General features: G+C 47.6%; 2 protein-coding genes and 1 long non-coding RNA gene across 8 annotated transcripts in view; 2 read left to right on the top strand and 1 right to left on the bottom strand.

Annotated features, from left to right (window-relative positions):
- Window positions 1–6,771, top strand: part of LOC123743511 (uncharacterized) — a 75,847-nt gene extending 69,076 nt beyond the window's left edge. The window contains exon 3 of the long non-coding RNA XR_006770358.1: window positions 6,490–6,771. This is a non-coding gene — a long non-coding RNA (uncharacterized lncRNA). The remainder of the gene's footprint in view (window positions 1–6,489) is intronic.
- The window catches only part of LOC106608308 (kinesin-like protein KIF13B), a 105,201-nt gene extending 84,540 nt beyond the window's left edge, over window positions 1–20,661 (bottom strand). The window contains exons 1-13 of one of the 6 annotated variants that reach the window (XM_045721142.1): window positions 20,553–20,661; window positions 20,306–20,400; window positions 19,909–20,006; window positions 18,159–18,252; window positions 10,467–10,479; window positions 10,297–10,357; window positions 8,450–8,542; window positions 6,398–6,578; window positions 6,141–6,228; window positions 4,505–4,639; window positions 3,099–3,211; window positions 1,647–1,758; window positions 21–233 (exon numbers count right to left, since the gene is read on the bottom strand). In XM_045721142.1, coding sequence (XP_045577098.1) covers window positions 21–233; window positions 1,647–1,758; window positions 3,099–3,211; window positions 4,505–4,639; window positions 6,141–6,228; window positions 6,398–6,578; window positions 8,450–8,542; window positions 10,297–10,357; window positions 10,467–10,479; window positions 18,159–18,252; window positions 19,909–19,975 — 1,170 coding nt within the window. In that variant the 5' untranslated portion in view covers window positions 19,976–20,006; window positions 20,306–20,400; window positions 20,553–20,661. Of the gene's footprint in view, window positions 1–20; window positions 234–1,646; window positions 1,759–3,098; window positions 3,212–4,355; window positions 4,380–4,504; window positions 4,640–6,140; window positions 6,229–6,397; window positions 6,579–8,449; window positions 8,543–10,296; window positions 10,358–10,466; window positions 10,480–18,158; window positions 18,253–19,908; window positions 20,007–20,305; window positions 20,401–20,552 lie in introns of those variants that run through there. The other 5 variants (XM_045721146.1, XM_045721145.1, XM_045721143.1 and 2 more) reach the window with 5 other exon arrangements.
- Window positions 20,662–21,055: 394 nt separating this feature from the next.
- elp3 (elongator acetyltransferase complex subunit 3) overlaps window positions 21,056–27,991 on the top strand; it is a 61,365-nt gene continuing 54,429 nt past the window's right edge. The window contains exons 1-7 of the mRNA XM_014206187.2: window positions 21,056–21,193; window positions 21,749–21,848; window positions 22,385–22,523; window positions 22,650–22,720; window positions 23,399–23,462; window positions 23,547–23,615; window positions 23,837–23,991. Coding sequence (XP_014061662.1) covers window positions 21,172–21,193; window positions 21,749–21,848; window positions 22,385–22,523; window positions 22,650–22,720; window positions 23,399–23,462; window positions 23,547–23,615; window positions 23,837–23,991 — 620 coding nt within the window. The 5' untranslated portion in view covers window positions 21,056–21,171. The remainder of the gene's footprint in view (window positions 21,194–21,748; window positions 21,849–22,384; window positions 22,524–22,649; window positions 22,721–23,398; window positions 23,463–23,546; window positions 23,616–23,836; window positions 23,992–27,991) is intronic.

Here is a 27,991-nt window from a genome sequence, read left to right as displayed (position 1 = left end):
ATATTATAACTGTTCAGTACCTCAGCCTCAGTGAGCTGGTCTCGTAGTTTCTCCACCTCCTCCCGTAGCTCTCTGATGATGCGTGCGTTGGGGTCTTCGTTGACGACGGCGTGGTTGACGATGCTCTTAGCCCGGTCAGCATAGCGCAGCGTGGACAGAGTCTCGTCATAGTTATCAGCTGCTGGACTCACCGTGGCCACCATGGCTGTCCTACTGTTACCACCCAGACAGTCCTGGAGAGAGGAGAGAGGTTACTCTGTTAGAAGACAGACTGTTACCACCCAGACTGTCCTGGAGAGAGGAGAGAGGTTACTCTGTTAGAAGACAGACTGTTACCACCCAGACTGTCCTGGAGAGAGGAGAGAGAGGTTACTCTGTTAGAAGACAGACTGTTACCACCCAGACTGTCCTGTCGAGGGAGAGTCCCCTAAGCAAGCCAGTCCTGGGGCTCTGTTCACAAACACAAACAGATCCCACAGAGCCCCAGGACAGCAACACAATTAGACCCAACCAAATCATGAGAAAACAAAAAGATAGTTACTTGACACATTGGAAAGATTTAACAAAACAACAGAGCAAACTAGAATGCTATTTGGCCCTAAACAGAGAGTACACAGTGGCAGAATACCTGACCACTGTGACTGACCCAAACTTAAGGAAAGCTTTGACTATGTACAGACTCAGTGAGCATAGCCTTGCTATTGAGAAAGACCGCCGTAGGCAGACCTGGTTCTCAAGAGAAGACAGGCTATGTGCACACTGCCCACAAAATGAGGTGGAAACTGAGATGCACTTCCTAACCTCCTGCCAAATGTATGACCATATTAGAGATACATATTTCCCTCAGATTACACAGACCCACAAAGAATTAGAAAACAAATCATATTTTGATAAACTCCCATATCTATTAGGCAAATTACCACTGTGTGCCATCACAGCAGCAAGATTTGTGACCTGTTGCCACAAGAAAAGGGCAACCAGTGAAGAACAAGCACCATTGTAAATACAACCCATATTTATGTTTATTTACTTTCCCTTTTGTACTTTAGCTATTTGCAGATCGTTACAACACATAATGACATTTAAAATGTCTTTACTAGTCTAACGCTCTAACCACTAGGCTACCTGCCGCCCCACTTTTGTAAGTGTAATGTTTACTGTTCATTTTTTGTTTATTATCTGTTTCACTTGCTTTGGCAATGTAAACATGTTTCCCAAGCCAATAAAGCCCCTTAAATTGACAGGACAATTTAAGCCCCTTGGACTGTCCTGTAGAGGGCGGAAAGAGAGAGAGACAGAGAAAGAAAGGTTACCCTGTTAGATAAGACAGACTGTTACCACCCAGACTGTCCTGTAGAGGGCAGAAAGAGAGAGAGACAGAGAAAGAAAGGTTACCCTGTTAGATAAGACAGACTGTTACCACCCAGACTGTCCTGTAGAGGGCAGAAAGAGAGGAGGAATGTGAGATCTGAATGAGAGAAGTAGTTACTCCATTTAAAAACAGACTGCTTTACCACATATACAGTGTGGCAGGAGAGACGAATCAACACTGTTACAGTTGCAGAATGTTGAACGATAATAACCCATGGTAATAACCCATGGTAATAACCCATGGTAATAACCCATGGTAATATGGCTCAGCGTACCTTGAGTAGCCAGGTGAGAACTGAGTCTCTGTAGGGAACAAACTTGGTCTTGTTTTTCCCTGCTCCTTGGTCTGCCAGCGCTGATATCACCAGGCCCAGCGTGCTTAGAGACCTGACCAACAGTGATTTATATATAGTGAAGACGTAATAAAGTCTGTAACATTTTTAGAGACATTGAGAGACCACGTACAAAGTGTAGAATACAAAAAAGGGGAAAGAGAGGGGAGGGTGGAAAGAGAGGGTGGGGGGAAAGAGAGGGGAGGAAAGAGAGGAGCGGGGGGAAAGAGGGGAGGGGAGAGAATAGAGAGGAGAGAATAGAGAGGAGAGAATAGAGGGGAGGGGAGAGAATAGAGAGAGGGGAGAGAATAGAGAGGAGAGAATAGAGAGGAGAGAGAATAGAGGAGAGGGGAGAGAATAGAGGGGAGGGGAGAGAATAGAGGGGAGGGGAGAGAATAGAGGGGAGGGGAGAGAATAGAGGGGAGGGGAGAGAATAGAGGGGAGGGGAGAGAATAGAGGGGAGGGGAGAGAATAGAGAGGAGGGGAGAGAATAGAGGGGGAGAGAATAGAGGGGGGAGAGAATAGAGAGGGGAGAGAATAGAGAGGGGAGAGAATAGAGGGGAGAGAGAATAGAGAGGGGAGAGAATAGAGAGGGGAGAGAATAGAGGGGAGAGAATAGAGGGGAGAGAATAGAGGGGAGAGAATAGAGGGGAGAGAATAGAGGGGAGAGAGAATAGGAATAGAGGGGAGAGAGAATAGAGAGGGGAGAGAATGGAGAGAATAGAGAGGGGAGAGAATAGAGAGGGGAGAGAATAGAGAGGGGAGAGAATAGAGAGGGGAGAGAATAGAGAGGAGAGAGAATAGAGCGGGGAGGAAAGAGCGGGGAGGGGAGAGAATAGAGAGGGGAGAGAATAGAGAGGGGAGAGAATAGAGAGGGGAGAGATAGAGAGGAGAGAATAGAGAGGGGAGAGAATAGAGAGGAGGGGAGAGAATAGAGAGGAGGGGAGAGAATAGAGAGGAGGGGAGAGAATAGAGAGGAGGGGAGAGAATAGAGAGGAGGGGAGAGAATAGAGAGGAGGGGAGAGAATAGAGAGGAGGGGAGAGAATAGAGAGGAGGGGAGAGAATAGAGAGGAGGGGAGAGAATAGAGAGGAGGGGAGAGAATAGAGAGGAGGGGAGAGAATAGAGAGGAGGGGAGAGAATAGAGAGGAGGGGAGAGAATAGAGAGGGGAGAGAATAGAGAGGAGAGAGAATAGAGAGGAGAGAGAATAGAGAGGGGAGGAAAGAGCGGGGAGAGAATAGAGAGGAGGGGAGAGAATAGAGAGGGGAGAGAATAGAGAGGGGAGGAAAGAGCGGGGAGAGAATAGAGAGGGGAGGAAAGAGCGGGGAGGGGGGAAAGAGGATGGAGGGGGGAGAGAGGATGGAGGGGGGAGAATGAGAGTGAGATGTAACCTACTTGTTGATGTTGCTCCCCTCCTTCATCCTCTCTCCAGTAGCTCCAGTCTTAGCAGCTCTCTCACTGCCAGCCAGATCCACCAGACTCAGCTTACTGACCTTCTCACCACTAGTCTACAACAACAACAACATAGAGCAATATGAAACAGACTGGTTTGTTAGCAACACGCATAGCAACAGCTGGAGGAAATGAAAGTCAACATATTAAAAGTAAAGCCTTCAATGATTTGATGATGTCAACACATGATGTACTCAGAAAACCATCAAAGCAATAATTGGCAAGATGCTGGATTAGAATGTGGTGAATGTAACTTGTAAAGAAACTATTTATCCTGTCCTACCCCAGAACCCAGGTCCATTCGAGTGTGGTGAATGTAACTTGTCCTACCCCAGAACCCAGGTCCATTCGAGTGTGGTGAATGTAACTTGTGCTACCCCAGAACCCAGGTCCATTCGAGTGTGGTGAATGTAACTTGTCCTACCCCAGAACCCAGGTCCATTCGAGTGTGGTGAATGTAACTTGTGCTACCCCAGAACCCAGGTCCATTCGAGTGTGGTGAATGTAACTTGTCCGACCCCAGAACCCAGGTCCATTCGAGTGTGGTGAATGTAACTTGTCCGACCCCAGAACCCAGGTCCATTAGAGTGTGGTGAATGTAACTTGTGCTACCCCAGAACCCAGGTCCATTAGAGTGTGGTGAATGTAACTTGTGCTACCCCAGAACCCAGGTCCATTAGAGTGTGGTGAATGTAACTTGTGCTACCCCAGAACCCAGGTCCATTAGAGTGTGGTGAATGTAACTTGTCCGACCCCAGAACCCAGGTCCATTAGAGTGTGGTGAATGTAACTTGTCCGACCCCAGAACCCAGGTCCATTAGAGTGTGGTGAATGTAACTTGTCCGACCCCAGAACCCAGGTCCATTAGAGTGTGGTGAATGTAACTTGTCCGACCCCAGAACCCAGGTCTATTCGAGTGTGGTGAATGTAACTTATCCTACCCCAGAACCCAGGTCCGTGAGTGTGTGTGTTGGACCTACCCCAGAACCCAGGTCCGTGACCGTGTGTGTTGGACCTACCCCAGAACCCAGGTCCGTGACCGTGTGTGTTGGACCTACCCCAGAACCGTGACCATGTGTGTTGGACCTACCCCAGAACCGTGACTGTGTGTGTTGGACCTACCCCAGAACCCAGGTCCATTAGAGTGTGTGTTGGACCTACCCCAGAACCCAGGTCCATTAGAGTGTGTGTTGGACCTACCCCAGAAGCCAGGTCCATTAGAGTGTGTGTTGGACCTACCCCAGAACCCAGGTCCGTGACCGTGTGTGTTGGACCTACCCCAGAACCCAGGTCCGTGACCGTGTGTGTTGGACCTACCACAGAACCGTGACTGTGTGTGTTGGACCTACCCCAGAAGCCAGGTCCATTAGAGTGTGTGTGAGGATGATGTTGAAGACGGCATGGGACCTGCTGCTCTCCTCGTTCATATTGGTGGCTGCTACTGTACGAGACTTGTTACCCTCTGACATCAAACACTCTATGTCCTGGAGAGAGAGATGGAGGGAGGGAGACATGGAGGGAGGGAGAGAGAGACACCGAGGGAGAGAGACGGAGAGAGAGAGAAAGATGGAGGGAGAGAGAGAGAAAGAAAGATGGAGGGAGAGAGAGAAAGATGGAGGGAGAGAGAGAGAGAGAAAGAAAGATGGAGGGAGAGAGTAAGGGATTGGCTGGTCTTTCTAGTGTATACATTCATACATTGCCTTCAGAAAGTATTCATACCCCTTGATTTATTCCACATTTTGTTGTTTCAGCCTGAAATCAAAACGGATTACAATTTATTTATTTTTATCTTACCCATCTACACACAATATCCTATAATGACAAAGTGAAAACAAGAAATGTTTTCAAATTTATTGAAATATGGAAAGTGGTACTCAGAAATGTGTTGTATTGGATTTGCCCCATACAAAACACTTGTATTCAGTTCAATTTATTTTAGTGGCTTGTTGCAAAAAGGAGGCATGTTTTGGAATATGTGTTATTCTGTACAGGCTGCCATCTTTTGACTGTGTCATTTAGGTTAGTGTTGTGGAGTAACTAGACTGTGGGTGATCATTCTAAAGTTTCCTCCCATCACAGCCATTCAACTCTGACTGTTCTAACGTCACTGGGTGTATAGATACACCATCCAAAGTGTAATTATTAACTTCACCATGCTCAAACGGATATTCAATGTTAGCTTTTATTTATTTTTTTACCCATCTACCACTAGGCACAGACACATGAATACACACACGATAACATACACACACTCAGACATGGATTTTTTACTATAGATATGTGGTAGTGGTGGAGTAGGGGCCTGAGGGCACACAGTGTGTTGTGAAATTTGTCAATGTATTGTAATGTTTTTAAAATGGTATAAACTGCCTTAATTTTGCTGGACCTCAGGATCCATTATAATTACAAATACTCATAGATTCCCTTTTTTGTGAGACATTGGAAAACCTCCCTGTTCTTTGTGGTTGAATCTGTGTTTGAAATTCACTGCTCGATTGAGGGACCTTACAGATAATTGTATGTGTGGGGTACAGAGATGAGGTAGGCATTCAAAAATCATGTTCAACACTATTACTGCACCTTGCAACTTAATGTGATTTGTTAACCAAATGTTTACTCCTCAACTTATTTAGGCTTGCCATAACAAAAAAGGGTTGAATAATTATTGACTCAAGACATTCCTGCTTTATATTTTTAATTAAATTTGTAAAAATTTGAAAGAACATAATTCCACTTTGGAATTACAGGGTTGTGTGTGTATAGGCCAGTGACAAAACAATCTGAATTGAATCCATTTTAAATTCAGGTTACAGCCTGAGCAAAATGTGGGAAAAGTCAAGGGGTGTGAATTCTTTCTGAACGTCCTGTATATAGTGTATTAGCAGCACCGGTCCTCTCTTGACAAATAACATGTATTCCAATGAGACCAACCTGGGCCAATAGAGGTCAAATAAAGACAGTTCTATACATTCGATAAGAAAGTACCTTATAGCAGGCTACAGCCAGACGAGACAGACCATCAACGTAAGGCCCGAACACCTTGTGTTCTCTCACTCGCAGGGCTTGTCGACTTCTGAGGGCAGAGACAGGGGGAAGAGAGGTCATCTCTATGTACTGATACGAGTCTACATATACAGTATGTCCACATACTAAAACATATGATTGGTTTCTTGTTTATCTGTCATTTACTGGTAATAAAACATTTGTTCACCCCAAAAAAATGGAGTTCCTGTTCTCCTCACCCTTTAGGGTCCAGTAGGTCCCGAACCTTCTCGTTGTAGATCTCCATGAAGGAGACCTCGACAGTGAAGCTCTCTCCCTCCCTCTGTTCCAGTAGGGTTCGGTGAAACAGAGAGCTGCACAGCCGCGGGATCAGACCTGGCTGCTCTGACGAACCCATCATGGTGTACGACTTCCCTGAGCCTGGTGAGGGCACACAGCCAATCAAAATCAGAGGATCAGGAGGGCTCAGCCAATCAAATCACTGGATCACTAAGACTCAGCCAATCAAATCTAAACAGGTGAGGCTCTGCCAATTTAGTCACAGGGCCAAAAAAATAGGTTTTGTTTTTGTTTGAGGTAACAAATAAATAATTGGAATACAAGTGTGTTTAAACTGAGTCACTGTGTGCGTTATTGAATGTCTGGTCACTAGTCTGGTACCACCCTGTCTGTCTGGGTCACTAGTCTGGTACCACCCTGTCTGTCTGGGTCACTAGTCTGGTACCACCCTGTCTGTCTGTCTGGGTCACTAGTCTGGTACCACCCTGTCTGTCTGGGTCACTAGTCTGGTACCACCCTGTTGTCTGTCTGTCTGGGTCACTAGTCTGGTACCACCCTGTCTGTCTGTCTGTCTGGGTCACTAGTCTGGTACCACCCTGTCTGTCTGGGTCACTAGTCTGGTACCACCCTGTCTGTCTGTCTGTCTGGGTCACTAGTCTGGTACCACCCTGTCTGTCTGTCTGTCTGGGTCACTAGTCTGGTACCACCCTGTCTGTCTGTCTTTCTGGGTCACTAGTCTGGTACCACCCTGTCTGTCTGTCTGGGTCACTAGTCTGGTACCACCCTGTCTGTCTGTCTGTCTGGGTCACTAGTCTGGTACCACCCTGTCTGTCTGTCTGTCTGGGTCACTAGTCTGGTACCACCCTGTCTGTCTGTCTGTCTGGGTCACTAGTCTGGTACCACCCTGTCTGTCTGTCTGTCTGGGTCACTAGTCTGGTACCAACCTGTCTGTCTGTCTGTCTGGGTCACTAGTCTGGTACCACCCTGTCTGTCTGTCTGTCTGGGTCACTAGTCTGGTACCACCCTGTCTGTCTGTTTCTGGGTCACTAGTCTGGTACCAACCTGTCTGTGTCTGGGTCACTAGTCTGGTACCACCCTGTCTGTCTGTCTGTCTGGGTCACTAGTCTGGTACCACCCTGTCTGTCTGTCTGGGTCACTAGTCTGGTACCACCCTGTCTGTCTGTCTGGGTCACTAGTCTGGTACCACCCTGTCTGTCTGTCTGGGTCACTAGTCTGGTACCACCCTGTCTGTCTGTCTGGGTCACTAGTCTGGTACCACCCTGTCTGTCTGTCTGGGTCACTAGTCTGGTACCACCCTGTCTGTCTGTCTGGGTCACTAGTCTGGTACCACCCTGTCTGTCTGTCTGGGTCACTAGTCTGGTATCACCCTGTCTGTCTGTCTGGGTCACTAGTCTGGTACCAACCTGTCTGTCTGTCTGTCTGGGTCACTAGTCTGGTACCAACCTGTCTGTCTGTCTGTCTGGGTCACTAGTCTGGTACCAACCTGTCTGTCTGTCTGTCTGGGTCACTAGTCTGGTACCAACCTGTCTGTCTGTCTGTCTGGGTCACTAGTCTGGTACCAACCTGTCTGTCTGTCTGGGTCACTAGTCTGGTACCAACCTGTCTGTCTGTCTGGGTCACTAGTCTGGTACCAACCTGTCTGTCTGTCTGGGTCACTAGTCTGGTATCAACCTGTCTGTCTGTCTGGGTCACTAGTCTGGTACCAACCTGTCTGTCTGTCTGGGTCACTAGTCTGGTACCAACCTGTCTGTCTGTCTGGGTCACTAGTCTGGTACCAACCTGTCTGTCTGTCTGGGTCACTAGTCTGGTACCAACCTGTCTGTCTGTCTGGGTCACTAGTCTGGTACAAACCTGTCTGTCCGTCTGGGTCACTAGTCTGGTACCAACCTGTCTGTCCGTCTGGGTCACTCGTCTGGTACCAACCTGTCTGTCTGTCTGTGTCACTAGTCTGGTACCAACCTGTCTGTCTGGGTCACTAGTCTGGTACCAACCTGTCTGTCCATAGGCGAAGATACAGGCGTTATAGCCCAAGAAGGCATTGTCCAGAAGACTCTCTCCAAGGCACTGGAACACGACGTCTTGACCTGACACACCACACACACACACACACACACACACACACAGACAGAAACACAGACGGACGGAGACACACACAGACGGACGGAGACACACACAGACGGACGGAGACACACACAGACGGACGGAGACACACACAGACGGACGGAGACACACACACACACACAGACAACCAGACATTAAATTCCAATTGAATTGCATTAGATCCACATATTCTTTCTCCAAGGCAGATATTTCTCTTCCCTAAAGCCAAGATAATCTATTTCCAGGTCTGTTCCTTTCTTCAGGTGTATCAGTACAGTTAAACATGGGAGTGCTTTACCCTCCACGCAGCTCTCTGGGACCGGGAAACACAGTGCTTCCAGTTCCTCCACGCAGCTCTCTGGGACCGGGAAACACAGTGCTTCCAGTTCCTCCACGCAGCTCTCTGGGACCGGGAAACACAGTGCTTCCAGTCCCTCCACGCAGCTCTCTGGGACCGGGAAACACAGTGCTTCCAGTCCCTCCACGCAGCTCTCTGGGACCGGGAAACACAGTGCTTCCAGTCCCTCCACGCAGCTCTCTGGGACCGGGAAACACAGTGCTTCCAGTCCCTCCACGCAGCTCTCTGGGACCGGGAAACACAGTGCTTCCAGTCCCTCCACGCAGCTCTCTGGGACCGGGAAACACAGTGCTTCCAGTCCCTCCACGCAGCTCTCTGGGACCGGGAAGCACAGCGCTTCCAGTCCCTCCACGCAGCTCTCTGGGACCGGGAAGCACAGTGCTTCCAGTCCCTCCACGCAGCTCTCTGGGACCGGGAAGCACAGTGCTTCCAGTCCCTCCACGCAGCTCTCTGGGACCGGGAAACACAGTGCTTCCAGTCCCTCCACGCAGCTCTCTGGGACCGGGAAACACAGTGCTTCCAGTTCCTCCACGCAGCTCTCTGGGACCGGGAAGCACAGTGCTTCCAGTTCCTCCACGCAGCTCTCTGGGACCGGGAAGCACAGCGCTTCCAGTCCCTCCACGCAGCTCTCTGGGACCGGGAAGCACAGCGCTTCCAGTCCCTCCACGCAGCTCTCTGGGAGCGGGAAGCACAGTGCTTCCAGTCCCTCAACGCAGCTCTCTGGGACCGGGAAGCACAGTGCTTCCAGTCCCTCCACGCAGCTCTCTGGGACCGGGAAGCACAGTGCTTCCAGTCCCTCCACGCAGCTCTCTGGGAGCGGGAAGCACAGTGCTTCCAGTCCCTCCACGCAGCTCTCTGGGAGCAGGAAGCACAGTGCTTCCAGTCCCTCCACGCAGCTCTCTGGGAGCGGGAAACACAGTGCTTCCAGTCCCTCCACGCAGCTCTCTGGGACCGGGAAGCACAGTGCTTCCAGTCCCTCCACGCAGCTCTCTGGGACCAGGAAGCACAGTGCTTCCAGTCCCTCCACGCAGCTCTCTGGGACCGGGAAGCACAGTGCTTCCAGTCCCTCCACGCAGCTCTCTGGGACCAGGAAGCACAGTGCTTCCAGTCCCTCCACGCAGCTCTCTAGGACCAGGAAGCACAGTGCTTCCAGTATAAAGCCTGTTCTAATGAATAACAACTCAACAGCAAGAGGGTTACAACTGTGTACCCACAATGCACATAGCCCCAGGGGAAAGAGATAATCTCAAGGATAATCCTTACACTGATCTATTAGACTGTGTGGATATTGTACGTGGGAGAAGATGGATGGGTGTCCTTTTGTCCTGTTTATCTTGTTGCTGAATAAAGTATGTATTCAACATTCTGACATATACTAACCTGCAAACTTGTCTGTGTCTGCCTCGTCCATGGACCAAAAGCAGTGGTCATAAGCAAAGACCTGAGGGGAAAATGACAGCCAGTTGAAGAACACATAAATCCTTACATTCACAAAAGTGATTAAATAGTGATTTTGTAACGTCACAATACTGTCCTGGTTAAGGGCTCACCTTAGGCTGATTCCTGAACAGGACAACAGAGGGGAAAGGGAAAGACTTAGTTAAACAGCTTTACTCCAAACAAAGTGGGCTAACTAATAATACCAGTGTGCATTCAGGTACAGGGGAAAACATTAAGCTATTAATAATGTATTTACTAACAAAGTCAAAAGGTGATATGAAAAGGGTGTATATAAAAAATAAACATACGTTTCATATCATCAGAAGCTTAAAAACAAGTTGTCAAGGCAACAAGCTGTCAAGGCAACAAGCTGTCAAGGCAACAAGCTGTCAAGGCAACAAGCTGTCAAGGCAACAAGCTGTCAAGGCAACAAGCTGTCAAGGCAACAAGCTGTCAAGGCAACAAGCTGTCAAGGCAACAAGCTGTCAAGGCAACAAGCTGTCAAGGCAACAAGCTGTCAAGGGAAGGTTGAGAGGGATGTGGGTGAGCGAGAGAGGGAGGGGGGGTGAGCGAGAGAGAGGTGAGAGAGAGAGAGGGAGGGAGGGAGGGGGGGTGAGAGAGAGAGAGAGAGAGGGAGAGAGGGAGGTGGTGAGAGAGAGGGGGTGAGAGAAGAGAGGGAGGGAGGAGAGAGAAGAGAGGGAGGGGGGAGAGAGAAGAGAGGGAGGGGGGAGAGAGAACAGAGGGAGGGGGGAGAGAGAGAGAGAGGGAGGGGGAGAGAGAGACAGAGGGAGGGGGAGAGAGAAGAGAGGGAGGGGGGTGAGAGAAGAGAGAGAGGGAGGGAGAGAGAGGGAGGGAGGATGAGAGAGGGAGGGTGAGAGAGAGAGGGAGGGGGGAGAGAGGGAGGGAGGGAGGGGGTGAGAGAGAGGGGGTGAGAGAAGAGAGGGAGGGAGGATGAGAGAGAGAGAGGGAGGGGGAGAGAGGGAGAGAGAGAGAGAGAGGGGGGTGAGAGAGGGAGGGAGGAGAAAGAGAGAGGGAGGGAGGAGAAAGAGAGAGGGAGGGAGGAGAAAGAGAGAGAGAGGGAGGAGAAAGAGAGAGAGAGAGGGAGGAGAAAGAGAGAGAGAGGGAGGGAGGTGAGAGAGAAGAGAGGGAGGGAGGTGAGAGAGAAGAGAGGGAGGGAGGTGAGAGAGAAGAGAGGGAGGGAGGTGAGAGAGAAGAGAGGGAGGGAGGTGAGAGAGAAGAGAGGGAGGGAGGGGCTGAGAGAGAGGGAGGGAGGGAGGTGAGAGGGAGGGAGGGAGGGAGGTGAGAGAGGGAGGGAGGGAGGGAGGGAGGGAGGGAGGGAGGGAGGGAGGGAGGGAGGGAGGGAGGGAGGGAGGGAGGGAGGGAGGTGGAGAGAGGGAGGGAGGGGGGTGAGAGAGAGGGAGGGAGGGGGGGTGAGAGAGAGGGAGGGAGGTGAGAGAGAAGAGAGAGAGGGAGGTGAGAGAGAAGAGAGAGAGGGAGGTGAGAGAGAGGGAGGGAGGTGAGAGAGAGGGAGGGGGGGAGGATGAGAGAGAGAGAGGGAGGGAGGGAGGGAGGGAGGATGAGAGAGAGGGAGGGAGGGGGGGTGAGATGAATTGGGAATGTTCTAAAGGATTGGGGGGGAATGTTCTAAAGGATTGGGGGGGAATGTTCTAAAGGATTGGGGGGGAATGTTCTAAAGGATTGGGGGGGAATGTTCTAAAGGATTGGGGGGGAATGTTCTAAAGGATTGGGGGGGAATGTTCTAAAGGATTGGGGGGAATGTTCTAAAGGATTGGGGGGAATGTTCTAAAGGATTGGGGGGAATGTTCTAAAGGATTGGGGGGAATGTTCTAAAGGATTGGGGGGGAATGTTCTAAAGGATTGGGGGGGAATGTTCTAAAGGATTGGGGGGGGAATGCTCTAAAGGATTGGGGGGGAATGCTCTAAAGGATTGGGGGGCAATGTTCTAAAGGATTGGGGGGAATGCTCTAAAGGATTGGGGGGGTAATGTTCTAAAGGATTGGGGGGTAATGTTCTAAAGGATTGGGGGGGAATGTTCTAAAGGATTGGGGGGAATGTTCTAAAGGATTGGGGGGGAATGTTCTAAAGGATTGGGGGGGGAATGTTCTAAAGGATTGGGGGGGGGAATGTTCTAAAGGATTGGGGGGGAATGTTCTAAAGGATTGGGGGGAATGTTCTAAAGGATTGGGGGGGAATGTTCTAAAGGATTGGGGGGGAATGTTCTAAAGGATTGGGGGGGAATGTTCTAAAGGATTGGGGGGGAATGTTCTAAAGGATTGGGGGGAATGTTCTAAAGGATTGGGGGGAATGTTCTAAAGGATTGGGGGGGAATGTTCTAAAGGATTGGGGGGAATGTTCTAAAGGATTGGGGGGGAATGTTCTAAAGGATTGGGGGGGAATGTTCTAAAGGATTGGGGGGAATGTTCTAAAGGATTGGGGGGGAAATGTTCTAAAGGATTGGGGGGGAATGTTCTAAAGGATTGGGGGGGAATGTTCTAAAGGATTTGGGGGGAATGTTCTAAAGGATTTGGGGGGGAATGTTCTAAAGGATTTGGGGGGGAATGTTCTAAAGGATTTGGGGGGAATGTTCTAAAGGATTGGGGGGGAATGTTCTAAAGGATTGGGGGGGAATGTTCTAAAGGATTGGGGGGGAATGTTCTAAAGGATTGGGGGGAATGTTCTAAAGGATTGGGGGGGAATGTTCTAAAGGATTGGGGGGAATGTTCTAAACGATTGGGGGGAATGTTCTAAAGGATTGGGGGGAATGTTCTAAAGGATTGGGGGGGGAATGTTCTAAAGGATTGGGGGGAATGTTCTAAAGGATTGGGGGGAATGTTCTAAAGGATTGGGGGGAATGTTCTAAAGGATTGGGGGGAATGTTCTAAAGGATTAGGGGGGTGAATGTTCTAAAGGATTGGGGGGAATGTTCTAAAGGATTAGGGGGGGAATGTTCTAAAGGATTGGGGGGAATGTTCTAAAGGATTGGGGGGGAATGTTCTAAAGGATTGGGGGGAATGTTCTAAAGGATTGGGGGGGAATGTTCTAAAGGATTGGGGGGGAATGTTCTAAAGGATTGGGGGGAATGTTCTAAACGATTGGGGGGGAATGTTCTAAAGGATTGGGGGGGAATGTTCTAAAGGATTGGGGTGGGAATGTTCTAAAGGATTGGGGGGGAATGCTCTAAAGGATTGGGGGGAATGTTCTAAAGGATTAGGGGGGTGAATGTTCTAAAGGATTGGGGGGAATGTTCTAAAGGATTAGGGGGGGAATGTTCTAAAGGATTGGGGGGGGAATGTTCTAAAGGATTGGGGGGGGAATGTTCTAAAGGATTGGGGGGAATGTTCTAAAGGATTGGGGGGGGAATGTTCTAAAGGATTGGGGGGGGAAGCCAACGTGATCGTATGTTTATATTTTTCTCCAATACATTTTTTTTTTAAGAAAGAGGGGTCTCAAAAGAGCATAGGGGGTTGTGCCACCTTTAGCTGCAATGACTCCCGACCAAACACTTCCTGTAGTTGTTGATCAGTCTCACATCACTGTAGAGGAATTTTGGTCCACTCATCAACGCAGAACTGCTTTAGCTCAGTGACTTTTGTGGGTTTTCAAGCATGAACTGCTCGTTTCAAGTCCCGTCACAACATCTCAATTGGGATTAGGTTTGGACTTTGACTAGGCCATTCCAAAACTTCAAATGTATTACTTTTTAGCCATTTTCATGTAGACTTGATTGTGTGTTTTGGATCATTGTCTTGCTGAATGACCCAGCTGTTCTTCAGCTTACAGACGGATGGCCTGACATTCTCCTGTAGAACTCTCTGATACAGAGCAGAATTCATGGTTCCTTCTATTAAGGTAAGTGGTCCAGGTCCTGAGGCAGTAAAGCATCCCCAAACCATCCCACTACCACCACGCTTGACCGTTGGTATGAGGTTCTTACTGTGGAATTCAGTGTTAGGTTTTCGTCAGAGATAATGGGACCCAGAAAGCGCCCGGATGATCGTCAAGACATTCTTCCAGGGGTCTTGACGATCACCCAGGTGCTTTTTGGCGGCAAACTACAGTCAACTTTTTGGATGACACGGGTCCCATTATGTCTGGTGAAAACCAAACACTGCATTTATGACTAGTTGTAACTAAACCACAGAGTAGCTTGGCTGAATCTAAAGAAGATCCTCCTACAGGTTCAAGTTTTCCGGTTGGCTGGGATCCTCCACGAGCTGTTTACCAGCCTTGTGATCTCCTAAACTACACTGAACAAAGAATATAAAACGCAACATGTAAAGTGTTCGTCCCATGTTTCATGAGCTGAAATAAAAGATTCCAGAAATGTTCCATACGCACAGAAGATAATAATAAATTGTTTACGTCCCTGTTAGTTATAATTTCACCTTTACCAAGATAATCCATCCACCTGACAGGTGTGGCATATCAAGAAGCTGATTAAACTGCCTGATCATTGAACAGGTGCACATTTCTCTACCATAAGCCGCCTCCAACATCGATTTAGAGAATTTGGCAGTAAGTCCAACTGGCCTCACACCCGCAGACCACGTGTAATAACGCCAGCTCGGGACCTCCACATCCGGCTTCTTCATCTGAAGGATCGTCTGAGACCAGCCACCCGGACAGCTGATGAAACTGTGGGTTTACACAATTGAAGAATTTCTGCACAAACTGTCAGAAACAGTCTCAGGGAAGCTCATCTGCGGTCTCGTCGTCCTCACCAGGGTCTTGACCTGACTGCAGTTTGGCGTCGTAACCGACTTCAGTGGGCAAATTCTCACCTCAATGGCCACTGGCACGTTGGAGAAGTGTGCTCTTCGTGGATGAATCCCAGTTTCAGCTGTAGCGGGCAGACGGCAGACAGCACGTATGACGTCGTGTGGGAGAGCGGTTTGCTGATGTCAACGTTGTAAAGAGTGCCCCATGGTGGCGGTGGGGTTATGGTATGGTTAGCCATAAGCTACGAACAATGAACACAACTGCATTTTATTGATGGCAATTTTAATGCACAGAGAGATACCGTGACGAGATCCTGAGGCCCATTGTCGTGCCATTCATCCACCGCCATCACCTCATGTTTCAGCATGATAATGCACAGCCATTGAAAAGGATTGGGACAACATTCCACAATCAACACCCTGATCAACTCTATGCGAAGGAGATCTCGCAGCATGAGATCAAATGGTGGTCACATCAGATACGGACTGGTTTTCTGATCCAAGCCCCTACCTTTTTTTTTGAAGGTCTCTGTGACCAAAAAATGCATATCTGTAATTCCTCAGTCAGAGATTAGGGCCTAATTTATTTATTTCAATTGACTGACTTCCTTATATGAACTGTAACACAGTAAAATCTTTGAAAATTGTTGCATGTTTTGATTATATTTTTCTTCAGTGTAATATAAAAACAGTGAATGTTATAAGAGCCATGTAGAATACTTCAAAAGACACATATTTATTAAAAGGCCCAGAGCTCGCTGAGGCTGCCTGATTCTCTCCTAAAATGGTCCCTTAATAACCAAAATGGAATCTGGGAAGTGATTCAGTCTGAATCCAACAGAAGCCTGTAAAACCTGTTCATATATAGCCCAGGGGATAGACAGAAGAACAGCACTGCAGCATGTCAGGGCAGAAATCACAATCAAAGACAAAATGTCCTACAGTTTATTGTAGACCATAGAAGAAGAAAAAAAAGGGCCCATATTATACATCAGAAACATAACCTATAGTCTAACAAACCCTCAACTAACCAGGACAGGTTTTTGTTTGTTGATGAGGTGAAAACCTCACCTGGGCAAGTAGCCAACCCTGAGAGCATCCATCCCACCTGCAACACTGACTGACTGAACACAGAATAGACACACCCTTAGTAACGAGAGACAGGACAGACCAGAGCAGGGCGGAGGGTAGCGTTGTGGAGGTGGTTAGGAAGGTTAAGGGAGGGTAGCGTTGTGGAGGGTGTTAGGAAGGTTAAGGGAGGGTAGCGTTGTGGAGGGTGTTAGGAAGGTTAAGGGAGGGTAGCGTTGTGGAGGGTGTTAGGAAGGTTAAGGGAGGGTAGCGTTGTGGAGGGTGTTAGGAAGGTTAAGGGAGGGTAGCGTTGTGGAGGGTGTTAGGAAGGTTAAGGGAGGGTAGCGTTGTGGAGGGTGTTAGGAAGGTTAAGGGAGGGTAGCGTTGTGGAGGGTGTTAGGAAGGTTAAGGGAGGGTAGCGTTGTGGAGGGTGTTAGGAAGGTTAAGGGAGGGTAGCGTTGTGGAGGGTGTTAGGAAGGTTAAGGGAGGGTAGCGTTGTGGAGGGTGTTAGGAAGGTTAAGGGAGGGTAGCGTTGTGGAGGGTGTTAGGAAGGTTAAGGGAGGGTAGCGTTGTGGAGGGTGTTAGGAAGGTTAAGGGAGGGTAGCGTTGTGGAGGGTGTTAGGAAGGTTAAGGGAGGGTAGCGTTGTGGAGGGTGTTAGGAAGGTTAAGGGAGGGTAGCGTTGTGGAGGGGGTTAGGAAGGTTAAGGGAGGGTAGCGTTGTGGAGGGTGTTAGGAAGGTTAAGGGAGGGTAGCGTTGTGGAGGGTGTTAGGAAGGTTAAGGGAGGGTAGCGTTGTGGAGGGTGTTAGGAAGGTTAAGGGAGGGTAGCGTTGTGGAGGGTGTTAGGAAGGTTAAGGGAGGGTAGCGTTGTGGAGGGTGTTAGGAAGGTTAAGGGAGGGTAGCGTTGTGGAGGGTGTTAGGAAGGTTAAGGGAGGGTAGCGTTGTGGAGGGTGTTAGGAAGGTTAAGGGAGGGTAGCGTTGTGGAGGGTGTTAGGAAGGTTAAGGGAGGGTAGCGTTGTGGAGGGTGTTAGGAAGGTTAAGGGAGGGTAGCGTTGTGGAGGGTGTTAGGAAGGTTAAGGGAGGGTAGCGTTGTGGAGGGTGTTAGGAAGGTTAAGGGAGGGTAGCGTTGTGGAGGGTGTTAGGAAGGTTAAGGGAGGGTAGCGTTGTGGAGGGTGTTAGGAAGGTTAAGGGAGGGTATGGAGCTAAAACAGTAAGTTACCAGACCGGTTTGACTCTGTGACTGAATCTACATACACAGCAGACCAGGAAGCTGTAGGGCTGTAACGGAGCTGAGGACTGGTGGTTCATGACATGGAATAGAAGACATATACTATAGGTAGTTCAGGCTGATGGGCCAGAGAGGAGACAATGGTCAGTAGGGAACTTTCAGTTGCTTTTTTTCCCTCTTTCTATTCTGTAATCAACACCATGTCCATTGAGCATTGAACCAATAAGGTCTATGCATGTGTGATCCTCAGTGTGAGAACATCGGAAGGGATCTGACTTGGTGGACACGCAGTGCATACAAAGTGATACAGTACGTAGCATGAACAATGACTATGACAAATGATACAAATAACGGCTGGTGGCAGCCCACAGCACAACACAAAAGTCACTTATTTCCAATACCCTTCTAGCACTTGAACAATCTGAATAAAAAACAAAAAAATGTACGCCATTTTGTTGCTTTTCAAAAAGCAAATCAATATCAAGTTCTGACTGGGATCTGATTCCTCATCTGTTTCTAAATGTGTCAAACTATTGAAGAAAAGTCAAGCATATGAAAAGGGGGCCCAATCAAATTCCTAAGCTAGTAGTCCATGATAAATCTTGACCTGAAACTGACCCCCCCCCCCACCCAGTTACTACAATATAATTCAAAAAGGAAGTATTTGTTGAACACTGAGCAGTAGGCAGACACATGGATGGCACATCGGATGGGAGGCCTATGCTGCAGGGATACATGATGGTCAGAATGAAGGTATGTGTATTCCTACCGGGGGTCTCCCTTGCTGAGGTTCTGACTAGCAGGGTTCAACACTGTCTGGTTCCCCTCCATCTCCACCACACAGTTGGTCTTCAGGTCCTTTTCTGGTGGGACAAGGAGACACAACACATACATGTTGTTATACAACAATAACAAGTCTTATTTCTGTGTCTGGCTATGATGTGTCCAGGAACAGCTGATGGTTCGAAGGAGCCACATACACTATCTGAGAGGTTAAACGTATCACCATAGCAACACATACATTTAACCTCCCAGCTAGTGTATCAGCATAGCAACACATACACTGCACGGCTAAAAGTATGTGGACATCTGCTCATCGAACATCTTATTGCAAAATCATGGTAATTAATATGGAGTGTGTCCCCCTTTGCTGCTATAACAGCCTCCAGTCTTCTGGGAAGGCTTTTCACTAGATATTGGAACATTGCTGCGGGGACTTGCTTCCATTCAGTCACAAGAGCATAAGTGAGGTCGGGCACTGATGTTGGGCGATTAGGCCTGGCTCGCTGTCGGTGATCCAATTCATCCCAAAGGTGTTCGATGGGGTTGAGGTCAGGGTTCTGTGCAGGCCAGTCATGTTCTTCCACACCGATCTCAACAAACCATTTCTGTACGGACCTCGCTTTGTGCACGGGGGCATTGTCATGCTGAAACAGGAAACGGCCTTCCCCAAACTGTTGCCACAAAGTTGGAAGCACAGAATCGTCTAGAATGTCATTGTATGCTGTAGCGTAAAGATTTATCTTCACTGGAACTAAGGGGCCTAGCCTCCTCCACCAAACTTTACAGTTGGCACTATGCATTGGGGCATGTAGTGTTCTCCTGGCATCCGCCAAACCCAGATTTGTCCGTCAGGACTGCCAGATGGTGAAGCGTGCTTCATCACTCCAGAGAATGTGTTTCCGCTGATCCAGAGTCCAACGGCGGTGAGCTTTACACCACTTTAGCCGACACTTGGCATTGCGCATGGTGATCTTAGGCTTGTGGGGCTGCCATGGAAACCCATTTCATGAAGCACCCGACGAATAGTTCTTGTGCTGATGTTGCTTCCAGAGGCAGTTTGGAACTCGGTAGTGAGTGTTGCAACAAAGGACATAAGATTTTTACGCACTACGCGCTTCAGCCCTCGGCAGTCCCGTTCTGTGAGCTTGTGTGGCCTACCACAAGCCATAAGACTGCTGAACAATTAATCAAAATGGCCACCGGACTATTTACATTGATCCCTCCATTGTTTTGCTGCTTATTATCTGTGCATGGTCACTTCACCCCTACCTACATGTACAAATTACCTCGACTAAGCTGTACCCCCGCACATTCACTCAGTACCGGTAACCCCCTGTGTACAGCCTCGTTATTTTTTTATTACACTTTTTACTTTTGTTTATTTGGTTACATTTTTCTTAACTCTTTCTTGAACTGCACTGTTGGTTAAGGGCTTGTAAGTAAGCATTTCACATTATGGTCTAAACTTGTTGTATTCGGCGCATGTGATAAATAAAGTTTGATTTGATATAAATTGAACCAGAATGATACATTTATAGATTTTTTTTATGCATTGTTCTCTCTTTATTCAAACCCAATATTTCATGACCCTAACCTGCCTTCTCCACCGGATATAACTGCTGGGACTGTAGGTTTAGTCAACCCCCGCATCATTCACTCACACACACCAAAATAGACTGCATGGAAGGAAAGACCTACTCATGAAATGACTGTCAAGATTTGTATTATGAATGTACCTCTTCTGTTCATTGGTCGGACGCGAACTGCGACCTTCACATTGGAGTTACTCAAGCTGTCATCCATGGTGTCTGGCTGTGGGTTTTCTGTGGCTGGACTGAATGGTGAATGAGATTCATTAATAATGCATAACGTTACTGTACATGCATGAATCGTGCTACCTCATCTTGCCAAATGTACAAATTCTGAATGATTTCTCTCTAATCACAGGTTATTAATCAAACGAAGAGATATGAAGCCTGCTGTAGCCAGCACAATGTCAAAACACTCTTGGTTGCGTCGAAGGTAACACACAAACACAAACACCTGTCCTGTTCAGCTCAAGGGCAAAAGTAAAGTAACAAAAACTGGAAAAGCTCAAACGATTTTAGCTGACAGAGAAAACTGTCAACTCACAGTGCGACTAGTTCCTATTTCCCCCCTTACTCGAGCGTCCAAATTCAGGCAGCGTTCTCTTCAAGTGCACCTTCCTTCCTTCCTTCCTTCGCTAGCTTGCGTGCCAGCGGGATAAAAACAAACAAACAATATATGTTGATATCGGTGGACAAAATTAGCCAGCAACAACTAAACAGTTTAGGTAGTAAGTTGTCTTGAGTTATAGCTATTATAAAACATTCCCAAAAACACAATTGTCCAAACTTACGGGGAACAACAACAGATCATTGCGTGAACGAATAGTTTTCCACCTGTTGCATTTCCTGATGCCGCCCGTATAGATCCCTGAAGTCATCGTCCTAAACCTGTCCTGAAACCTTAACCGGATTTAGTTGCGATACACAGATTTGCGCAAGGGAATGTTGTTAGGAATAAACTGTTGGAGAGTATACTGATTTATTGTAGATCTATATATATATATATATATATATATATATATATATATATATATATATATATATATTTTTTTTTTTAAATATGTTTCAGAAAATATACATATAATGTATTTTTATAGTAAAAATGTGTGGAAAAGATTAGAATTATTGATGTCAGATGCAGTGAAAAATTATAATCTTTTCCACACATTTTTACTATAAAAATACATTATTATATTTTAATTGAGACACTTGTACATTATTTTATTATGGACAGGGAATTTCTAGGAATAAAAAAAGAAGCGCTGTGTTTTTACGTTATTTTACGACCGTTTACAAGGGTGGACGGCAGGAGTCGTGCAAGCTTGATTATCAAGTTGAAAGTTCTCCACATTTTCCCAGTTAATGACACGTTTCATATTGTAAATTCACAGCGTCAACGTAACTGCAGATATGGGGAAGCAAAAGAAAAAGAGTAAGTCTGTGGAACTATCCTCTACTTTTTTGAAATGGTTATCTTTCTGCTTGTTTAGCTAGGAGCTGAGGTTAGTCGTCGGCTAGCTAGCTAGCTAGCTAGCCAGCTAACTAAATTACACATCCTGCTGACTTGCCCTCCAGATAGCTAGGCAAAACTGAATTTCTCTACGAACAACTAACCAACTCTTGTCTTTTATCTAGGCTAAATTGACTAATTAAAAGTGACTAGGCTTGAGATGGGTTGAGTATCTGTGAAACTTGCTCGGTAGTTATTAGACGACCAAACACTTTGTACCGAGGTAAAAATGAATGTTATATTGGATATTCGGTTTAATCTCGTCATGACAGTCACAGCTGTCATTTATTTATTTTATATGATATGACTTTACTCGCATAAAAACTGTCGGTAGGAACGTGGTTACTGTACCGATTTACTTTTGGAGTTCACTGTATGTCATCTTTATAGTCAGGGCATGCTTGGTTGTATATCGTTGCCTTTAGTCAGCTATTACTGGTAGTTCATTAAGCTAATGTTGCCTGACTACTTTGCCAGGTGATCTGAGCCGTGCAGAGTTAATGATGATGACCATTGCTGATGTCATCAATCAGCTGGTCGAGGCGCATGAAGAGGGAAAAGACATAAACCTCAACAAGTAAGAACCTACAGCTGTCCATGGACTGCCATGTACCTGCCACCCGGCAGGTAGCCTAGTGGTTAGAGCGTTGGGCCAGTAACCAAAAGGTTGCTAGATCGAATCCCTGAGCTGACGAGGTAAAAATCTGTCGTTCTGAGCCCTGAACAAGGCAGTTAACTTGCTGTTCCCAGGCCGTCATTGTAAATAAGAATTTGTTCTTAACTGACTTGCCTAGTTAAATTAAACATTAAATAAAAAAAATTAAAGCCCTTGGGGAAGTGGATTGTGACCCACCAAGTAAACAAAGCATTATTTCTTGCCAGAAACCTGTCATGTTCTCAAACGTACCTGGCTGCAACCATCATTTGGGAAACGTTGTGCAGTGTGGAATCATAATCTAAGCCAATGGGACGAAATAGGGATGGACCTACCAGAATTTCTCCAATACAAACTTTTTTTCAGTTCAGTTTGCTATGGTTTACTACGCAGTGCACGATTGAATACACCCCTGAATGGACTAACCTCTCTAACACTCCTTTACATGTTGTCATCAGGGTGAAGACGAAGTGCTCTGCTAAATACGGTCTTTCAGCCCAGCCCAGGCTAGTAGACATCATAGCTGCTGTTCCACCCCACTACCGCCGTGCCCTGGTGCCCAAACTCAAGGCCAAGCCTATCCGCACTGCCAGCGGGGTATGTACGTGTGTGTGTGTGTGTGTGTGTGTGTGTGTGTGTGTGTCAGCTTCCTTCTATGAACAAGCAATAAAAATGACCATTTAATTTCTGACAAGACGCGTGTACTTGTTTCTCTTTGTTCAGATTGCAGTAGTTGCTGTGATGTGCAAACCCCATCGCTGCCCTCACATCAGCTTCACTGGAAACATCTGTGTGTGAGTGCATAGTAACAGATCATCTGTGTGTGACTGCATAGTAACAGATCATCTGTGTGTGACTGCATAGTAACAGATCATCTGTGTGTGACTGCATAGTAACAGATCATCTGTGTGTGACTGCATAGTAACAGATCATCTGTGTGTGACTGCATAGTAACAGATCATCTGTGTGTGACTGCATAGTAACAGATCATCTGTGTGTGACTGCATAGTAACAGATCATCTGTGTGTGACTGCATAGTAACAGATCATCTGTGTGTGACTGCATAGTAACAGATCATCTGTGTGTGACTGCATAGTAACAGATCATCTGTGTGTGACTGCATAGTAACAGATCATCTGTGTGTGACTGCATAGTAACAGATCATCTGTGTGTGACTGCATAGTAACAGATCGTGTGTGTGTGTGTGTGAGTAACAGATCGTGTGTGTGTGTGAGTTCATCTGTGTGTGTGTGTGTGTGTGTGTGTGAGTAACAGATCATCTGTGTGTGTGTGTGTGTGAGTAACAGATCATCTGTGAGTAACAGATCATCTGTGTGTGTGTGAGTAACAGATCATCTGTGTGTGTGTGTGTGTGAGACTGCATAGTAACAGATCACAGTAAATCTAGAAGAATTCTGACCATAATGTTGTATTGATTATAAAGAGAAACCGTTCTGTTTCTGCTGTGACAGATACTGTCCAGGTGGGCCAGACTCAGACTTTGAATACTCCACACAGTCTTACACTGGCTATGAGGTAAATCAACACTATTCCTTTAGCCCAGAACCTTCAACATCCTGAAGTGTTGTCTAAAAATCGAGTATTCTTTCTGTCTGTCAGCCGACGTCTATGAGAGCCATCAGAGCACGTTATGATCCCTATCTGCAGACCAGGCATCGAGTGGAACAGGTCAGTGACACACAGTGCAGTACCCCACTGTCATTTTTACCTATGATAATAAAATAAGACATGATGATGATGATGATGATAGTAGTAATTCACATTAGAAATGCGGGGAACTCGCGTCATTCACCACTGTACTACATGTGTAGCAAAGTACTCATCTTTTGTCTCTGCCTTTGTTCTGAGAGGAGACCTATACAACACTGAACATATGTTTTCCTGTCCAGTTGAAGCAGCTGGGCCACAGTGTGGACAAGGTGGAGTTTATAGTGATGGGAGGAACCTTCATGGCCCTGGCTGAGGAGTACAGAGACTACTTCATCAGGAACCTCCACGACGCCCTGTCAGGACACACCTCTAACAACGTAGCTGAGGCTGTCAGGTAATATTACTACCCCTTCCCCCCACCCTAATTAACCCTGTCAGGACACACCTCTAACAACATAGCTGAGGCTGTCAGGTAATAGTACTACCCCCCCACCCTAATTAACCCTGTCAGGACACACCTCTAACAACATAGCTGAGGCTGTCAGGTAATATTACTACCCCCTTCCCCCACCCTAATTAACCCTGTCAGGACACACCTCTAACAACGTAGCTGAGGCTGTCAGGTAATATTACTACCCCTTCCCCCCACCCTAATTAACCCTGTCAGGACACACCTCTAACAACATAGCTGAGGCTGTCAGGTAATATTACTACCCCCCCCACCCTAATTAACCCTGTCAGGACACACCTCTAACAACATAGCTGAGGCTGTCAGGTAATATTACTACCCCTTCCCCCCACCCTAATTAACCCTGTCAGGACACACCTCTAACAACATAGCTGAGGCTGTCAGGTAATAGTACTACCCCCCCCACCCTAATTAACCCTGTCAGGACACACCTCTAACAACATAGCTGAGGCTGTCAGGTAATATTACTACCCCCCCTTCCCCCCACCCTAATTAACCCTGTCAGGACACACCTCTAACAACGTAGCTGAGGCTGTCAGGTAATATTACTACCCCCCCCACCCTAATTAACCCTGTCAGGACACACCTCTAACAACATAGCTGAGGCTGTCAGGTAATATTACTACCCCCCCCACCCATTAACCTGGTCAGGACACACCTCTAACAACATAGCTGAGGCTGTCAGGTAATATTACTACCCCCCCACCCTAATTAACCCTGTCAGGACACACCTCTAACAACATAGCTGAGGCTGTCAGGTAATATTACTACCCCCCCACCCTAATTAACCCTGTCAGGACACACCTCTAACAACATAGCTGAGGCTGTCAGGTAATATTACTACCCCCCCCCCACCCTATTTAACCCTGTCAGGACACACCTCTAACAACATAGCTGAGGCTGTCAGGTAATATTACTACCCCCCCACCCATTAACCTGGTCAGGACACACCTCTAACAACATAGCTGAGGCTGTCAGGTAATATTACTACCCCCCCACCCATTAACCTGGTCAGGACACACCTCTAACAACATAGCTGAGGCTGTCAGGTAATATTACTACCCCCCCCCCCACCCTAATTAACCCTGTCAGGACACACCTCTAACAACATAGCTGAGGCTGTCAGGTAATATTACTACCCCCCACCCATTAACCTGGTCAGGACACACCTCTAACAACATAGCTGAGGCTGTCAGGTAATATTACTACCCCCCCCACCCTAATTAACCCTGTCAGGACACACCTCTAACAACATAGCTGAGGCTGTCAGGTAATAGTACTACCCCCCCCACCCATTAACCTGGTCAGGACACACCTCTAACAACATAGCTGAGGCTGTCAGGTAATATTACTACCCCCCCCACCCATTAACCTGGTCAGGACACACCTCTAACAACATAGCTGAGGCTGTCAGGTAATATTACTACCCCCCCCCCTAATTAACCCTGTCAGGACACACCTCTAACAACATAGCTGAGGCTGTCAGGTAATATTACTACCCCCCCCCCACCCTAATTAACCCTGTCAGGACACACCTCTAACAACATAGCTGAGGCTGTCAGGTAATATTACTACCCCCCACCCTAATTAACCCTGTCAGGACACACCTCTAACAACATAGCTGAGGCTGTCAGGTAATATTACTACCCCCCCCCCACCCATTAACCTGGTCAGGACACACCTCTAACAACATAGCTGAGGCTGTCAGGTAATATTACTACCCCCCCCACCCATTAACCTGGTCAGGACACACCTCTAACAACATAGCTGAGGCTGTCAGGTAATATTACTACCCCCCCCCACCCTAATTAACCCTGTCAGGACACACCTCTAACAACATAGCTGAGGCTGTCAGGTAATATTACTACCCCCCCCACCCTAATTAACCCTGTCAGGACACACCTCTAACAACATAGCTGAGGCTGTCAGGTAATATTACTACCCCCCCCCCCACCCTAATTAACCCTGTCAGGACACACCTCTAACAACATAGCTGAGGCTGTCAGGTAATATTACTACCCCCCCCCCCACCCTAATTAACCCTGTCAGGACACACCTCTAACAACATAGCTGAGGCTGTCAGGTAATAGTACTACCCCCCCCACCCATTAACCTGGTCAGGACACACCTCTAACAACGTAGCTGAGGCTGTCAGGTAATAGTACTACCCCCCCCACCCATTAACCTGGTCAGGACACACCTCTAACAACATAGCTGAGGCTGTCAGGTAATATTACTACCCCCCACCCTAATTAACCCTGTCAGGACACACCTCTAACAACATAGCTGAGGCTGTCAGGTAATATTACTACCCCCCCCCTAATTAACCCTGTCAGGACACACCTCTAACAACATAGCTGAGGCTGTCAGGTAATATTACTACCCCCCCCCCACCCTAATTAACCCTGTCAGGACACACCTCTAACAACATAGCTGAGGCTGTCAGGTAATATTACTACCCCCCCACCCTAATTAACCCTGTCAGGACACACCTCTAACAACATAGCTGAGGCTGTCAGGTAATATTACTACCCCCCCCCACCCATTAACCTGGTCAGGACACACCTCTAACAACATAGCTGAGGCTGTCAGGTAATATTACTACCCCCCCCCACCCATTAACCTGGTCAGGACACACCTCTAACAACATAGCTGAGGCTGTCAGGTAATATTACTACCCCCCCCACCCTAATTAACCCTGTCAGGACACACCTCTAACAACATAGCTGAGGCTGTCAGGTAATATTACTACCCCCCCCACCCTAATTAACCCTGTCAGGACACACCTCTAACAACATAGCTGAGGCTGTCAGGTAATATTACTACCCCCCCCCCCACCCTAATTAACCCTGTCAGGACACACCTCTAACAACATAGCTGAGGCTGTCAGGTAATATTACTACCCCCCCCCACCCTAATTAACCCTGTCAGGACACACCTCTAACAACATAGCTGAGGCTGTCAGGTAATAGTACTACCCCCCCACCCATTAACCTGGTCAGGACACACCTCTAACAACGTAGCTGAGGCTGTCAGGTAATAGTACTACCCCCCCCACCCATTAACCTGGTCAGGACACACCTCTAACAACATAGCTGAGGCTGTCAGGTAATATTACTACCCCCCCACCCTAATTAACCCTGTCAGGACACACCTCTAACAACATAGCTGAGGCTGTCAGGTAATATTACTACCCCCCCCCCACCCATTAACCTGGTCAGGACACACCTCTAACAACATAGCTGAGGCTGTCAGGTAATATTACTACCCCCCCCCACCCTAATTAACCCTGTCAGGACACACCTCTAACAACATAGCTGAGGCTGTCAGGTAATAGTACTACCCCCCCCACCCATTAACCTGGTCAGGACACACCTCTAACAACGTAGCTGAGGCTGTCAGGTAATAGTACTACCTCCCCCCACCCATTAACCCTGTCAGGACACACCTCTAACAACGTAGCTGAGGCTGTCAGGTAATATTACTACCCCCCCCACCCTAATTAACCCTGTCAGGACACACCTCTAACAACATAGCTGAGGCTGTCAGGTAATATTACTACACCCCCCCCACCCTAATTAACCCTGTCAGGACACACCTCTAACAACATAGCTGAGGCTGTCAGGTAATATTACTACCCCCCCCCACCCTAATTAACCCTGTCAGGACACACCTCTAACAACATAGCTGAGGCTGTCAGGTAATAGTACTACCCCCCCCACCCATTAACCTGGTCAGGACACACCTCTAACAACGTAGCTGAGGCTGTCAGGTAATATTACTACCCCCCCACCCATTAACCTGGTCAGGACACACCTCTAACAACATAGCTGAGGCTGTCAGGTAATAGTACTACCCCCCCCACCCATTAACCTGGTCAGGACACACCTCTAACAACGTAGCTGAGGCTGTCAGGTAATATTAC

The sequence above is a fragment of the Salmo salar genome, chromosome ssa06, assembly GCF_905237065.1.
Source record: "Salmo salar chromosome ssa06, Ssal_v3.1, whole genome shotgun sequence".
In the NCBI taxonomy this organism is placed as follows: domain Eukaryota; kingdom Metazoa; phylum Chordata; class Actinopteri; order Salmoniformes; family Salmonidae; genus Salmo; species Salmo salar.
This window is presented reverse-complemented; position numbering and strand designations above follow the sequence as displayed.